The sequence below is a fragment of the Microchirus variegatus genome, assembly GCF_963457635.1.
Source record: "Microchirus variegatus genome assembly, chromosome: 2".
NCBI lineage: Eukaryota > Metazoa > Chordata > Actinopteri > Pleuronectiformes > Soleidae > Microchirus > Microchirus variegatus.
Window position 1 is genome coordinate 42,579,068 of NC_139803.1, and position 17,693 is coordinate 42,596,760.

General features: G+C 41.6%; 1 protein-coding gene across 2 annotated transcripts in view; it reads left to right on the forward strand.

Annotated features, from left to right (window-relative positions):
* Nucleotides 1–17,693, forward strand: part of LOC310940064 (phosphatidylinositol-binding clathrin assembly protein) — a 77,714-nt gene that overhangs the window by 30,129 nt on the left and 29,892 nt on the right. For both annotated transcript variants that reach the window (XM_083904983.1, XM_083904984.1), the window contains exons 3-9: nucleotides 6,859–6,934; nucleotides 7,037–7,139; nucleotides 8,164–8,257; nucleotides 8,660–8,771; nucleotides 9,035–9,141; nucleotides 11,915–11,956; nucleotides 17,510–17,595. In XM_083904983.1, the coding sequence (XP_083761109.1) occupies nucleotides 6,859–6,934; nucleotides 7,037–7,139; nucleotides 8,164–8,257; nucleotides 8,660–8,771; nucleotides 9,035–9,141; nucleotides 11,915–11,956; nucleotides 17,510–17,595 (620 nt within the window). The remainder of the gene's footprint in view (nucleotides 1–6,858; nucleotides 6,935–7,036; nucleotides 7,140–8,163; nucleotides 8,258–8,659; nucleotides 8,772–9,034; nucleotides 9,142–11,914; nucleotides 11,957–17,509; nucleotides 17,596–17,693) is intronic.

A 17,693-nucleotide genomic window follows, 5' to 3' on the forward strand; every position in this document is an offset into this window, starting at 1 on the left:
CAATAAACCTCGTAAATGCCATCGTTTCTACAGAATCTTAAGTGTTGGGCTTTGAGTAGTAGCTACAAGATGCGTTCAATATACCTGGTAAAATCTTATAATTATATATACAGGTTTTAAAGAGTGTTAGGGGTTGAGAGGAACGCTATAAGATCTATTCAATAAACCTCGTAAATGCCATACTTTCTACAGAATCTTAAGAGTGTTGGGGTAGGAGTAGTAGCTACAAGATGCATTCAATAAATCCGGTAAAATCTCGTTATTATATCTGCAGGTTCCAAGTAGTGTTGGGGGTTGAGAGGAGTGCTAGAAGATCTATTCAATAAACCTCGTAAATGCCGTAATTTCTGCCCGATCTAAAGAGCGTTTGGGCTTAGAGAAGTAGCTACGAGATGCGTTCAATAAACCTCACAAATGCCATCATTTATGCTCGATCTAAAGAGCGTTGGTGCCTTAGAGAAGTGGCTACAAGATGCGCTCAATAAACCTCGTAAATGCCATACTTTCTACAGAATCTTAAGAGTGTTGGGGTAGGAGTAGTAGCTATAAGATGCATTCAATAAATCCGGTAAAATCTCGTTATTATAGCTGCAGGTTCCAAGTAGTGTTGGGGGTTGAGAGGAGTGCTAGAAGATCTATTCAATAAACCTCGTAAATGCCGTAATTTCTGCTCGATCTAAAGAGCGTTTGGGCTTAGAGAAGTAGCTACGAGTTGCGTTCAATACAACTCGTAAATGCCATCATTTTTACAGAATCTTAAGTGTTTCGCTTGGAGTAGTAGCTACAAGATGCGTTCAATAAACCTCGTAAATCTCATAATTATGTTTGCAGGTTTTAAAGTGTTGGGGGCTGAGAGGAGCGCTAGAAGATCTGTTCAATAAACCTCGTAAATGCCGCAATTTCTGCCCGATCTAAAGCACGTCGGTGGCTCAGAGAAGTCGCTACGAGATGCGTTCAACGTATCAAACGCACACGTGTCGGGTAGATGGACGTCACAGGGTCAGGGGGAAGTCGGTAACGTTAAAAACGTGGAGGAGGAAGTGACTCAGAAGTCGGGGATTGGTGGACGTGAGTCAGTCCACACGTTTGTTTCTCTTCTTACATAAGAGCAGCGTTCATTCAGCTCACGACTCATTCTCCGTGTGTGAGTCATCGCCTTTTTAACTGGAGCTGGATTCGTCATCACTTCACGTGTGTGTGTGTGTGTGTGAAGTAATAATAGAAAAAGAAAAGACTCTGGAGTCCTTGAACTCCGTTTGGAGACGACTCCACTTACTTGACCCTTGTTTGGAAACTGATAAAACAGTGAATCCCCAGATTGAGAGAATTTCACAACCAGGATCGATGATTCCTCTGGTGGTTGTTGTTGTTGTTCGTAGGTGTTTGTGTAAACACTTGAGCGGTGACTCTTTTCAGAGTCACAGATATCATGCAATATGTGGTCAGTAAGAACACTCCTGTTTACCAACCAGGCTGGTCTGTTTCTCTCTGTGTGTGTGTGTGTGTGTGTGTGTGTGTGTGTGTGTGTGTAAGGAGAGTCCGTTTGCTGTATTTGTGTGAAAACAGCTGCACTGTAGACGTCAGACTTTATTTCCTTGTTGGTTTGTGCGACGTCACAAAAGTGAGACGGAATCCACTCGTCAAACAGATGAGAGAAAAAAAACAAACGGTGATCCGGCTTTTTTTTTTTAGCTTCTCACGAAATAAGAAGAAAAAAAAAAAAAGCAATACCCTTTTACTTTGGTGCAACATCATGACTCACCTATTCTCATTGGTTCCCATGGAAAAGCTTTAGTATAGTTTAGTTTAGTTGACGAAATCTAACGAAATAACGAGAAATAAAACTGAAAAAGACATTTTCGTTAACTAAAATAAACTAACTTAAATTCTAGCTAAAATGTGCTAAAACTATATATATATGTTTATGTGTGTATATATATATGTAGTTTATGTTTCTATTTATGTATATGTGTACGTACGTGTGTACCTACGTACACACACAAGTACATATGTGTACGTATGTATGTTTATATATGTACTTATGTATGTCTATATATCCACATATATATGTATATACACACGTGTGTGTATATGTGTATACGCGTGTGTATATATGTGTGTGTATAAAGTACACGTGTGTATATATACGTGTGTATTCATGTATATATCTGTGTATACGTGTGTATATATGTGTATATATACGTGTGTGTATAAATGTGTGTCTATACACGTGTGTATAGATGTGTGTATACACGTTTGTGTATATATGTGTGTATATACATGTGTATTTATACATATGGGTATATATGAACGTGTGTGTGTGTATACATATATATACGCACATATATGTATATGTAATTAAATTTTTACCAGAAGTTCTTTATTTATTTATCTATTGAGTATTTTCTGGATTCATCGATTAGTCGTTTGTGTCGTGAATCGTTGTAAAAACGATGATTGGCGTTTCCTCAAACCTTGAAAGTGATGTCTTTGTTTTTGTCCACAAACCAACATGAGTCAGTTTTAATGATTTCTTTTCTTTTATGCAGCAAAAAAAAAACAAACAAACACTGAAAAAACATGAAACTGATGAATCAACTCTCAAAACACTCAGCGACTGATTTAGTCGTCGACGAACGATTGTCGTCCTTTTTTACGACTTCAGCCGCGAGTGATTGAGTTTAACCTGACGACGGTGACGGGTCACTCCTCAGACTCTGGTCTGCGGTTTCTATGGAAACCACATCGAGTCGTGCACTTGGGGCGATTTGAAGAGAGAAAAGAAAGGAGATGGAGGAACGAGGAGGAAAAGGCCGAGGTGTCTTCATCTCCAGCTGCTGTAGTAAATGAATCAATAATACATGAGATTGTTCTTCGCAGATGCTGACATGAATTATTTGACGAGCGGAGGCCGACGTTCCTTCTCTACCTCCTCACTGTCCTCTCACTCCTCCTCTCTATTCTTACGCCTTCTGAATAGCGTCTTTTCTGGGTAATCTCCGGCTCGGCAGGTGTCCTTATTCTACCTCTCGCCGTCACTCGCGGCAATGAGCGTTTCTGCCTTTTCAACTATATCCACGTGTTTTGTGTGGGTTTCTCTCTGCCGCCGCCGCCTTTGTGCTCCAGGCATGCGATGGACTTTTTGATGAGGGAAAGACAACAGTCGGCAGAGAAAGAAAGAGCTTATGAAGCTTATGCTTTTTTTTCTTTTAACCGGCTTCCTCTTCCTCTGCCTCTGTTCATCTGTGACCATCTTAAGTCTTGACCAGGGTTCATTTTGACACCGGGGAAAGTGCTAAAGTCAGTGAATAATTCATAACGCGTCGTCGTTTACCCTGAAGTCAGTGTCTTTGAAAACACCTCCTCATTGTTGTCACGTTTTAAATTTGCACGTCTGGACCGATTGAGGCAACCTTATCCACACGCAAACGAAACAAAACGTGGATTATGTTTACATTTTTCGTGACGAAAACGTCCGCAAACAGGACATCGTTTCAGAGAAATTACCCTAAACGATGTAGTACATACGCCGGGCCTGTAAGTGGCACTGTAGCGCCGCGACACCCGAATCTGAGAAATACGCAAAATTGGTTACTCCCATTTTGAAATGCCAGCTGCAAACTTGTGTAAAGTCGTCCCACCGTATCCTCGCCATCCATTCGGCTCGCACACAAACATCCACCAGAAACCTATGAAAGTTTATCGTACTATAGTACCAAGACAAATTTGTACAAAGGGGTACACAATGTAGGGCTGTCGTTCTGACTTTTTGATAAGATAACCGTCTCTCTTGTATCCGAAATCCGCTAATTTTTACGAATACACTTGACTCTACGACTTAGCACTTCGCTAGCGTCTCTGGGAAATCGCAACGTCAACACGACCTACCGGAAGCAGCCCAGCGTTACCGGAAGCCACGGTTGCTAGACGGAGGTTCCATTGTGCACGTAGCCTATTAAAAAAAAACTTTGGTGGATTCGGCTAGACTTGTTTTCGCGTGCTAATGCTAATGCTATCGCTAGCATCCACCAAGCAGTAGAGAGCTGTTCCGCTCACCACGGTGTGGTTTGGAGCAGTCCACCATCGTAATCTGACGTTACGTAGCTAATCAAGGAGCCGTACCGCTGTTCTTGGTAGCCCAACAAAAAGGTCTTCAACCCTTCTCAAACTTTAACCGCGTTGCAGTGTCGCAACTCAACTGTCCGATTATTTTCATGGATCCAAAAAGTGGTTCGTCCCAACAGGTAGAATACGCAGTACACGGGTACGCTGGTTATTTGTAGCGCTGCTGTTTTCGCTTAATAAACAGACCGCTCCAGTTCAACTATAGGCGCGCTAACGCCGCTAAAGGAGCTAACGGAGCTAACTGGTAAACGGTGCCCGGACTCCGGCGCCGCGGCACGTAAACATGACGTCACGCGCGTGTTTTTTCCGGTCAGCCGTCATTGAAACACGTCATGCGCTTTTGTTAACACGCTAACGTGCCCAGTGCTAGTTTTTACGGATATTTACATCCTTGAAATCCATAGAGAACAAACACATATGGTACCCGACGTGTTTATAGAACATATGCGTTCAACACGACAAAATTAAAGGTTCATAGAACATAGTCCAAGAAGACTTTTCTGCTGCATGTAACAGTTCTTTGGAACATAAACTATTAGTTTGACTCCAAACCAGAGACTTACCCATTAAAATACAAGCATCGACACAGAATCCTGACATCCAGCATGTGACAGTGTGAACACCCCCCCCTCTCTGCACACAACAAATAAGAGGCAAGAAGCAAGATCACATTCTTTTTTTTGCTTCTTTAAACAGTCCCAGAGCTCTTGGAAACGTGTCAGCGCGCCAGAGTCCAACACACACACACACACATGCCCACAAGCATATTTGTGCTCACAGACGCACATTCATAGATGTTCAAACCGGCCAGTGTGGCTTGGTTCCACGCCAGATCGGGAAGCTGGCAAACGGGCGAATCGCATCACATCGTTTCAAGTCAGCTGGACAAGAGAGAGACCGCCTTAATGTTGAGACGCTGTTGGGAAGCCCGAGGCCCCGAGTTCCCACAACCGTGGACGTCGGCCAAGACTTGTTTCCGCAGCGCTCTGCGGTTCAGTGGCGTGAGGAAGATGAGATAGCAGAGATGTTCACCAGGGATAAAGGTCCAACCTTCGGAGACGGAGTCCAGGTCAAGTGTCACGTCTCCAGCCTCCTGAAGACTCGCTAACTGTGTTTCTGGATTCATTTGCTGCCAATATTATCGCACCAGTCAAACTGTTAACTGTTCTATCACTAAGTAAGAAATAAACTTTCTTTTAAAACAAGACTTCTCGGGCAGGAACTGTTGGCAAAAGCTGTGGGGAAAACTACAGAAAGTATCTCAACCAAAGGAAGTATGAACGCATGATGGAGTCGTAAACCTCAATCACATCAACCACGGATGAGCAAGTAAATTTGGTGATTGGATTAACCAGCGAGCAGGAACAGAATGACTGAATGAATGAATTGAAATCCAGAAAGCGACTTTTCGGAAGTCTGTTAACCTGTTTCATATACTGTCCGTCAGAGGAAAACATGCCATAAAGTCACTAAACAAGGTTAGCTAACGCGGCGTTGGCTCGTTGACTTAGCACAGCATGTCCCTCTTGTTGATGTGTTTTCAAGCTGCATACACACATGAAAGTAGACAGATTTTTTCTTTAATAAAATACAAAATAAATTTTTTTGCTCAATGCTTCAAATTGGCAAAAATCACGTGAACTCACCGAATACGACTTCCTCCAGCTTGCGCCTCCTCTCCGACAAAGTGGCGGACTTCCTCTTGCATTTTCAAAATGGCTCCAGGAGACGATGGACAAGATGCTATCGTTGACCAAATTTGGTACGCCTTGAACAAACGTGTGCCAGGGGCGGACTTAAGGTGGAGCTGTTGGCCACGTCCATGACCGAAAATGACATTGTTTGGGGAAATTTGGGGAAATTTTGCACGATTCAAACGGGTCCTTCCAATGCGAGATCAGAAGGGGTGTACCCTTTCGTGGCCTGGCCTTTCGCGAGGTTCCTCGTGTACCAAGGACAAATATAACGGTGGCCAAAACCATCCAAAGAACAGAATTTGCGAAAATCACGTGAATGCTATCGTTGCTCAAATTTGGTACGCCTTGGACAAACGTGTGCCAGGGGCGGACTTAACGTTGAGCTGTTGGCCACGCCCATGATGAAAAATTACATCGGTTCCGAAGTTTGGGGAAATTTTTAATGCGACTTTGGCAAGAAGGCCTCGAGTTGAATCGCGATCTTCCGCTCTAGGACCCGTTTTTTCAAAGAATGGTTTTAGGTCTTCCCAAAATGCCAATTTCTGTGCATAAATGTGCGCCAGGGGGCGGACTGTGGGTGGTGCTGTTGAGCCATTTTCAAAAGTGATCCTTTGGCAAGAAGTCTTTCAGTTGGGGTTAGGGTTAAAATAGGGTTAGCTAAAAGGACACAAGGCCTTAAAAGCTGTGGGTGAGTTGCTAGGCGACGGTTTTAACTCAAACGCGAACTCTCCGTAGACCAGACCGTTTCATTTGGGTTCAGCAGTTGTGGTTTACGCGGCCTGCGAAGGTCATTGTTGGCTACAAAGTCTGCATCCTCAGAAGGACGCGACCACTTCAGCCACTTTAGCCACGGCTTAAATTTTAGCTCCAGATTCGATCTCATTAACATTTAAAAGGGATTCTGTTTTTACAGAAGAAACTCTAGGACGACGTAACAAATACAACAAACGTTTCATCTCACCGCTCCTTTGTTGTTTTTATATTATATATTGTTAATTAATAATAATGAAATGTGTTTGTTTTTGTCTTGTTTCAGCGTTTCATCCAGTACCTGGCGTCCAGAAACACCCTGTTCAACCTGAACAACTTCCTGGATAAAGGAGCTCTCCAAGGTACCGTTTATAACCGTATATGAAAGGGTTTGTATCAGAAACGATCAGAAATCATTTGTCGCGTAAAAAAAAAATAAAAAATAAACCCACTGTCTGTCGCAGGTTACGACATGTCGACCTTCATCAGGCGATACAGCCGCTACCTGAACGAGAAGGCCATGTCGTACAGGCTGGTGGCGGTGGACTTCACCAAGATGAAGAGGGGGTAAGACACACACACACACACACACACACACACACACACACAGTCACACACGAGGTGTTAGCCTTTAGCGACAGACAGACAGACTGAGAGAGACACAGAGAAGCAGAAATCTTGACATTTCATTTCTTTTCTCTGCTAAATCTGTCGCCGTTAAATGTCAGCGTTCCGACATCTGTACGCAGAGCGTCGTCTCCGTGTTTGATTTCGATTCACAAGCGTCTCTTTTTGGGCCGTGGACGCAGACAAAAATGTGGATTTGAAAAAAGAACCCTTTTACGAAGTGATGTGTGGTAACGTGAGGTCCTGTTATGCTTTTATTTTGAAGGGATAGTGGCAAAGGCTTTTCGCAGGAATCGCATGAAAAGCACTCGCATTAGATCTGTTGTCGTAATTTGCCATTATCGTGGACACTCGTGAGCAGGGAAGTGACCAATGTACAGTCCTAGTGATTTTATTTAGCGTGCCACAAGGGGGAGCCGACACATTTCCAGTCTTTTCCAGACCGTGCAAGTTTGTACTGAGGCACGTGTTCAGACATGTTTGTCTGTGCAGGCTGCCGTAGATGCAAAATGGCGGCCTCCATAAAGCAAGACCCGAGCTTAAATGTACATGGCACTGGCCCTTTAAGAGTCTTGTTTTTCTTAACGATGTCCGAACTGCGATGAAAAGGCAAAAATAAAAGTATTTCAGTGTATTTTAAAAAACATTTTTATCACGATTATTTTGCTCACGATGCCACTTTAAGAGTAAAGTTTAGGAGTCGTGGGTGACTGTGATGCTAACTAGCTCGCTAACGCTCTTTCCACTAAAAGTTCCCGTTCTGGCGGGAAGACACACTTTCAATGACATCCGCGCGACATTTCACGTGAGACTACACGTTTGCGAGGCCAAACGGCGATTATCGTCAATTAGCTCGGGCTAGCGCCAAGTCTGGCGGCCGTCATTCATTCCCGTTTTAAATTTGAATAAAGCCTGACGTCGTACAAAGTTTCCCGCCCACAGTTGTTGTTGTTTGTCGCGTCAGGATCGACGGAGTGATGCGAACGATGAACACGGAGAAGCTGATCAAGACTCTGCCCATCATCCAGAACCAGCTGGACGCACTGCTGGATTTCCAGGTACCGTGTGTGTGTGTTTATAACTCTGTCTTTGTGGGGACATTTTGCCTGCTCCGATTTTTAAAGGGCTTTTTTGGTGTTAAGACCTGATTTTAGGGTTAGAATTGGGCTTAGTTTAGGGTTAGGTTAAGGTTTCAGCTCCACTCGACACAGTTTTACGATATAGAACCTCCTCAACGTCGGCGGAGACATCACCGCTCCGCTGCATGAAACTGAACATGTCGTTTTCTGGTGTTAGAATCAGTTTGATTGAAAAGATTTGTTCACGGAATTGTAAAATGTTGCGATTTTAGACGTTTCCATGGAGATTAACGCACATTTCAGGGATTTTTTTTAAGTCGAGTCGAGCCCGAGCCTAAAGTAAAGGAGCGAAACATGTGCTTCACCTCCAACTCTCTGCAGGCCAACCCTAATGAGCTGACCAACGGAGTGATCAACTCGGCCTTCATGCTGCTCTTCAAAGACTCCATACGGCTGTTTGCAGCCTATAATGAAGGGGTCATCAACCTGCTGGGTAACACACACACACACACACACACACACACACACACACACACACACACACACACACAGCAGTCTGGTTGTCACGGCAGCAGCAGAGTGGATTTTTACAAGCTGCTAAATGTTTGTGTTTGTCTCGACTTAATTATGCACTCAGTCCTTCCTCCTTTACTTCCTACGTCGTCTTGTCTTTGTCGTCACTTCATGTTTGTGATAACCTCTCTGTCTCTCTCTCTCTCTCTCTCTCTCTCTCTCTCTCTCTCTCTCTCTCTACAGAGAAATACTTTGACATGAAGAAGAATCAGTGTAAAGACGCTCTGGACATCTACAAGAAGTTTCTGTGCAGGATGACTAAGCTGTCAGAGTTCCTCAAAGTGGCCGAGGTACACGCACACGCCCACACACACACACACACACACACACACACACACACCCACACCCACACGTTCACTTTACTCTCCGAATTCTGAGGGTAAAGTTGACAATTCCCGACACACGTACGTGCGCACACACAAAAACAGGAATTTAAAAAAACTAAGGAAAACGGGTGAAATTATGTAATTTACTCTCAGAATTCTGAGAATACATTCTAAAGTCTCTTTTTTTCTTACCGATCGTTTTCCCTGACACACGTACATGCACAAAATTTTTTTTTTTTTAAACACTGAAAATTTGAGATTAAAGTCCGAATTAGTTAATGAAAAAACTAATTTTCATAACAAAAACGACTTCAGACTCACAAAATTAAGTTCTCAAATTCTGAGAATTAAGTTTGACTCTGATATTGGAATTTGAACTTAAATCTCGAGAGTTTTCAGTCAGAATTCTGTGAGTTATAGACCGAATTCTGTGAGTTAAAGTCCGAATTCTGAGAATTGAAGTCCAAATTTTGTGAGTTAAAGTCAGAATTCTGAGTTAAAGTCTGAATTCTGACATTTAAAGTCTGAATTCTTAGAATTAAAGTCAGAATTCTGAGTTAAAGTCCGATCTCTGAGTTAAAGTCAGAATTCTGTGAAAGTTCAAATTCTGAGAATTGAAGTCCGAATTCTGAGAGTTAAAGTCTGAATTCTGACATTTAAAGTCTGAATTCTTAGAATTAAAGTCCAAATTCAAGTCAGAATTCTGAGTTAACATCAGAATTCTGAGAATTCAAGTCCGAATTCCGAAAAGGACTTTTTTTCCTCAATTTCTTAAAATTTTTCTTTAAATGACCAAAGTCTGGAATTCCGTGTCACACTTTAGCTCCTGCAGAGACGAGAATACAGACGGGAGAAAACCTGCTTTACCCTCACTGACCCACATTTACTACACACACACACACACACACACACACACACACACACACACACACACACACACAATAACAAAGATGGAGGACGTGGTTAGACGCTCCATTAGCTCCTCCACCTCCTTTTTCCTCCCCCTCCCTCCGACAAAGATGGATACCAGTGCGTCTCCTCCTCCTCCTCCTCCACATCATCCCTCCTTCTTCCCCTCCTTCTCTCTCTCCTTTGTTTCAAACACTCAGAATCGACTCTTGTGCTCGAGGAAGTGCAGAAAACTATTAGTTCAAATAAAATCTTCCTTTGTCTTTTCTAATTGGCTCCTAAAGAAGAACTCGTGGGAAATGAATGGTGTTTTCTTTTCTTTTGTTCAGACTGTGGATTAACAAAAATAACTCTGTAAAGATCTTATATTTCATATATCAAGTGTAAAAATTGGTCAAAACACTGAGATGGAAAAAAAATTCAACTAATTTCTGATGAATGAACTTGGAATCAAAATAAAAACATTTTTACTGCATAAAATAGCATTTCAATGCTTCAAATTCAATAATAAAAAACAATCATTATGTTAAAAAAAACAATACAGAACAATATCTATAGTTAAATTTAAAAAAAAAATGCTGAGGTTAATGCAGATTTACATTTTGTTAATTCAAATCAATTAGCAAACAAATTGTATGGACGAGGATTAGATTTACACATTTTAATGAAATTACCCCAAAAAAAGTCAGATTTCCTAGGGGGGAAAAAAAATTGGAATTCTGATAATTCTCAGAATTCCGACTTTAATCTTCGGAATTGGTATTTTTAATCACACAAATCTGTGAATTGTCTGAATTGCAATATTTAAAGTCCAAATTCTGAGGATAAAGTCTGATGTTTGACTGTATTCTTGGAATTCCAACTTAAACCTCAAGAGTTAAGAAGTCTGAACTCTGAGAATTTAAAGTCTGAATTCTGAGATTTTATTGTCTAAATTCTGAGATTTAATAGTCTGAATTCTGAGATTTTAAAGTCTGAATTCTGAGAATCTATAGTCTGAATTCTGAGGATTAGTCTGAATTCTGAGGATTAGTCTGAATTCTGAGATTTTAAAGTCTGAATTCTGAGAATCTATAGTATGAATTCTGAGGATTAAAGTCTGAATTCTGAGGGTTAAAGTCTGAATTCTGAGATTTTAAAGTCTGAATTCGGAGAATCTATAGTATGAATTCTCAGAATGTATAGTCTTAATTCTGAGATTTTAAAGTCTGAATTCCGAGATTATAAAGTCTGAATAATGAGAATCAAAGTCTGAATTCTGAGGTTTAAAGTCTGAATTCTGAGAAAAAAATCAATTATCTGTGATGAAGGTCAGCGTTCCAGTACGGAGGGGGGAGTAGGAATACCGAGATTAAAGTCACAATTCCGCCTTTTATCTCAGAATCTCAGAATTTTTAAAAGAAAGGTTTTTTTTAAACACAGATTTTAAAGATCTATAAAATCAATGATTTTTTTTGTCTTTTTTCAAATGTCCGTCTGTGAAAACGTCCTCGTCTCCAGTCGTTTGTCTCCAGTGTTTTTTATTATTATTCTAATTCTTATTATTCTGAGTGTATTTCCATGTGGTCTTGGTTCACGAGTCTCTCTCACATTTCACTGTACACTCATCATCATCATCATCATCGTCATTATTCTTCAGTGTGAGGATTGACTCGTTTATTTCTGTTGTTGTTTACGTTGACGCTGCCACTGCATGAAGTAACCAACCTTTGTTTTTCTCATTTTTTTTTCTTTTCTTTTATTCTCCATTATCCCCCCCCACCCCCTCCTCCTCCTCCTCCTCCTCCTCTTTTTGTTTTCTTTTGTTTTATTGTTTTTTCGATGACAGCAAGTTGGAATAGATCAGGGTGACATCCCAGATCTCTCACAGGTCAGTGTACATCCCACCTTCCACTCTCTCTCTCAACCTCTTTTTCTCTCTTTCCTCGCTTCCATCCATCAAATCGCTTTCTCTCCTTTAGGCTCCGCCCACTTACCCAAAAAAACTTAACTTAACTTTCTACTTTTCCCTCCCACTCTTTCTCCTCATCACATCGCTCATCAGAAAGCGAACTTCTCCTCTCTTTCGCCGCTTGGATTTCGGGAAAAACCTCACGCGATCGCGAGTGAAATAGCTAGCCTCGGAGGAAACGGTCATTTCAACGGCGAATGGCGCGGAAACGAGACGACGGTATAAACCGATTCAATAATAACTGGAACTGTTTCTACGGGGACAAAAAAACCGATCGTCTGCTTCCTTTTTTTATTTACGAATAGAGACTACTGCCACCTGTTGGTAAGGAAGTATATTTCCTTTTTATTTGGGTTCAGAACATTCATTTGATCGGAAGCCACACCGAACATGCAAATTTTTCAGTTTTCACAATTGTGGAAAATAAAAAAAAATAAAAAATTCTGTATCGATTTCCTACCCACGTAAAATTCCCCGGTACATTCCCAGAAATGTTCCATGGTAATTAACTGGGAATGCTATAAAACGAGTAGAACCACTAATGTAATGCACAGATGCATATATATGCTTATGTATATCTACGAAATATTTTACAACAGATAAGCTAACCTCTGTAACTGAAACGGTGCTAGCTAGCTTACATTTAGCATATCCGGTTAGCCAGCTAGCACACTGTGATTGATATAGTTAAACTCATGGCTCAAATGTGTGGCTTCAGTATTTCAGGTTTTCCCGAAATCACCCGTGGTGTCGTGTGACAGTTCATGTAGGGGGCGTGGCCTCAATAGCCCAACAGTTAGCAATGTGCTATGTGTCTATAATTGAGGAATAACGTCGATATTCAACTGTATTTGGTTTAAAAATGGGATTGTTCGATGTCCGGGGATCAGACGACGCAGATTCATCGTGTATTTATTTATATGAAGCGCGACGACCAAATAGAGCACGTCCATTGCCCCGCCTCCCCGACGACCCATGAACCACGAATGATGATTGGTCGGATGTTCTCAACATTGAGTGTTGAGCAAAATTCCACTTTATTCTCATTAATTCCTGCGGAAAGTTGACAATATTGCAAACTCCCAGACTTTTTTTCCAACCCCGTTTTTTTTTTTTACGGCACATGGGTCGACCCACGCGGTTGTTGATCTCACAGTCGCTAAATAAGACAATTTTCTCCTTCTCCTTCTCCTTCTTCTCCCTTTCCTGCCGCAGAAAACTAAAGGATCGTACATTGTAGGTGGTGGTTTTGTTGCGTACTGTGCTGCTAACTGCTAACTGCTAACTGCTAACCCCCCCCCCCCCCCCTTCCCCCTGCATGAACATGAACATGAGCCTGGGCCACATGCTTGTGTTTGTGTAAACACATGCGAACACATGCCGTTTCTGGTTTTTTCATGCCACAGCGGAGCGACGTGACTCAATACAGTGTATGTGTGTGTGTGTGTGTGTGTTTGTGTGTAGCACTGACGCACACACACTTTGACACGACAAGCAAAAGGGCAGCGAAACCTCATGAATAGAAAATGAGGCTTCACCTCTTCTGCCCTCTCTCCCGTCTTCATCTGCATGAATAAAAAGGAAAAAAATCCCCAGCGCCGGGTTGTGATTTGAATTCCTTCGCCTCCTTAGATGTTGTTTATTTCACATCTGTCGCCGCACGACGATCGTCGCCCTCGACGCGAGCTTTAATAGCCGCTAACCCGGGCGATATATCGTGTTGTTATTGTTGTCCCAAAAGAACAGGAAACTGATTCTTAAACCTGTAACAAAACGCTTACCTGTTATAAAAAAATCCACCTCTGTGATATCTTGACAACACATTTGTCGACTCATCACATTTGACAAGACGGCCTTTTTTTCCCGCCTTGGGGGGAAACTGTAGAGTTTGTAAAGTGCTCACTCGCTCGCTCTCCCACACCAAATCCCATTGAGAAAATCAGCACTTTTTCCACCGCAGCAGCAGCAGCAGCAGCACAGGAGCCTCAGCCTTCATCTGTGAGTCCAAGTGTGTTGTTTTCATGAGTTCTGTGTTTGAAATCCTGTGTTTGGATTCACCCGGTGGACACAAACTCACCACACGAGGCAGCGGCGGCTCAGCGGCTCCTGTGTCCCCTCCAGCTAAAATCGCTGTTTTTCTCTATGGACTTTGGTTTGGGAGGCCATTTACAAACTTTACTAGTGATTTGTTTTTTTTTAGTGGCTTTTTGGACGACATACTAAACTACAACTTTTTTGGTGACTGGGCGACATACCTTACTGTGACTTTTTGGATGACATACTAAACTACGACTTTGGTGACTTTTTGGACGTCCAACTATACTACGACTTTTTGGTGGCTTTTTGGACGACATACTAAACTACAACTTTTTTGGTGACTGGATTACATACTTCACTGTGACTTTTTGGACAACATACTAAACTACGACTTTTTGGACAACATACTAAACTACGACTTTTTGGACGACATACTAAACTACGACATTTTTGGTGACTGGATTACACACTTTACTGTGACTTTTTGGACGACATACTGAACTACAACTTTTTGGTGACTTTTTGGACGACATAATAAACTATGACTATTTGGGGACTTTTTGGACAACACGCTAAACTACGACTTTTTGGACGACATACTAAACTACGACTTTTTTGGTGACTGGATTACATACTTTACTGTGACTTTTTGGACAACATACTAAACTACAACTTTGGTGACTTTTGGGAGGGCATAATATAATGTGACATTTTGGACAACATACTAAACTACGACTTTTTGGATGACATACAAAACTACGACTCTTTGGGCGACATGTTAAACTACGAAGTTTTGGTGACTTTTTGGACGACATACTAACCTACGACGTTTTGGAGATTTTTTGGATGACATACTAAACTACGACTTTCTTTTGACAATTTGGACAACATACTAAACTACGACTTTTTGGACAACATACTAAACAACGACGTTTTGGAGACATACAAACCACAACCTTTTTTTGACTTTTTGGACGACATACTAAACTACGACTTTGGTGACTTTTTGACAACATAATATAATGTGACTTTTTGAACAACATACTAAACTACGACTTTTTGGATGAAATACAAAACTACGACTCTTTGGGCGACATGTTGAACTACGAAGTTTTGGTGACTTTTTGGACGACATACTAAACTATGACTTTGGTGACTTTTTGGACGTCCAACTATACTAAGACTTTTTGGTGGCTTTTTGGACGACATACTAAACTACCACTTTTTTGGTGACTGGATTACATACTTTACTGTGACTTTTTGGACGACATACTAAACTATGACTTTTTGGACGACATACTAAACCACGACTTTCTTTTGACTTTTTGGACGACATACTAAACTACGACGTTTTGATGACCTGAGTAGAATATCGTCACATGACGAGGACGTGTTTGTGTGCGTCTGAGTCAATGTTGACCTGAGGGCGGACACTCGGGCGTATTCAAACACCGCCCGACAGACAAACAGTGGCCAGTCTTGTGTTTCTTTCACAACCAAGGAAACGGTTTGGCAAGAATCCACCGACGTCTCAGCGACCGCAGAGGCCTCGCTAGCCAAAACATTCCCCTCTGTGTGTGTGTCTGTGTGTGTGTGTGTGTGTGTGTGTGTGTGTGTACAGCCCGACTGACAGCAGCTCACTTCACATTCTTGTGGATGGAGACGCAGACATGACGTTGTCATATTTTCACAGTGGAAGAATTTCCTCTCTTTCTCTCAGGAGCAGATCTGCTGCTATTTCTCTTCATGTTAAACTTGTACATGTGTGAAGAAGAAGAAAAAGCTGTTTTCAGCGTTTAAGCCTCTTATGACCATCATGATATTCAGGTCCAGTCTGGATTTATTGAGATTTAACGGCTGTAGAATTGTCAACAAAGGTCAAATGAGTGAGATGACTTTCACTGTTCATATCTGACAGTTATGGAATCTTGTCTGTGATTGGACGGTCGTTTTTGCCGAAATCGCGACGGGACTTTGTGGTCTCATTTCGGACGTCCAACTAAACTACGACTTTTTGGTGACTGGACGACATGCTTTACGGTTACTTTTTTCGATGACGCACTAAACACTGACTTTTTGAACGACTAAACTGTCTTTTTGTGGCTTTTTGAGTGACATACTAAACTAAGATTTTTTTGGACGACATACTAAACTACGACTTTTTGGTGACTTTTTGGACAACACACTAATTCAACTTTTTGGGCAACATACTTAACTATGACTTTTTGGATTACATACTAATCTACGACTTTTTTGATGACATACTAAACTATGAATTTTTGGACGACATACTAAACTACAACTTTTCGGTGACTTTTTGGACAACATACTAAACTATGACTTTTTGGACGACATAAACATGACTGTTTGGGGACTTTTTGGAGAACACCCTTAACTACGACTTTTTGGACGACATGCTAAACTACGACTTTTTGGATGACATACTAAACTACGAATTTTTGGATGGCATTCCAAACTATGACTTTTTGTACAACACGCTAAACTACGACTTTTTGGATGACATACTAAACTACGACTTTTTGGATTACATACTAATCTACGACTTTTTGGATGACATACTAAACTATGACATTTTGGACAACATAATAAACTACGACTTTTTGGAAGACATACTAAACTACGACTTTTTGGTGACTTTTTGAATGACATACTAAACTATGACTTTTTGTGGACTTTTTGGATGACATACCAGACTACGACTTTTTGGGAAACACTAAACTACGATTTTTTGGAAAACAAACTATACTACGACTTTTTGGACGACATACTAAACTATGACTTTAGGGGACTTTTTGGATGACATACCAAACTATGACTTTTTGGGTGACACTAAACTACGACTTTTTGGACAACCAACTAAACTACGACTTTTTGGACGACACTAAACTATGACTTTTTTGTCTCATTTTGGAAAACGTACAATACCAGAAGTACACGACGACAGATGTTAAGATGGCGTCTTAGAAGAAAGCAGGCGTGTAGAGGCGTGATTAAGGTAAAAGGTCTGGAATAAATTGCGTTGTTTTCAGAGTTTCAGAACGGAGGCTGCAGCAGACGCACAAACACAGCAACAGTGAAGATGAATGGAGTAAAAGAAAGAAATAAAGAAAGAGAGAGGCAGCAGCACAGACATTTATCGCCTCCTGCTCGTGTGGAGAACTGACGCGACGTCTCCTCCGCACTCTCCCTCGCTATTTATTTTCCTACCTCCTCCTCCTTTGTTCCCTCTCTCCTTTGAGTCTCCCTGCTAACACTGTGAGTGTTTGCTGCATGTTGACATGGCTATTCTTGGAAAAAAATAACGTCCTGTGAGACCTACTAACTCCGGCTGCTCGGTGTGTGTGAGAAAGTGATTTTTCATAAGAGACGTTAAGTGATTTTTTCCTTCTTTTTTTTTTTCCCTCCTCCTCTCAGGCTCCCAGCAGCCTCCTGGAGGCGCTAGAGCAGCACCTGGCCTCTCTGGAGGGGAAGAAGACCAAGGAGTTGAACGCAGACACCAGGTAAACGTCTATGACCTCCGGGCTCAGATCACGTCACATTTTCCCACAGATATTTCCTACAGATAAGTGTCGCCCCCTGGTGGCCGACTTCCACTTCC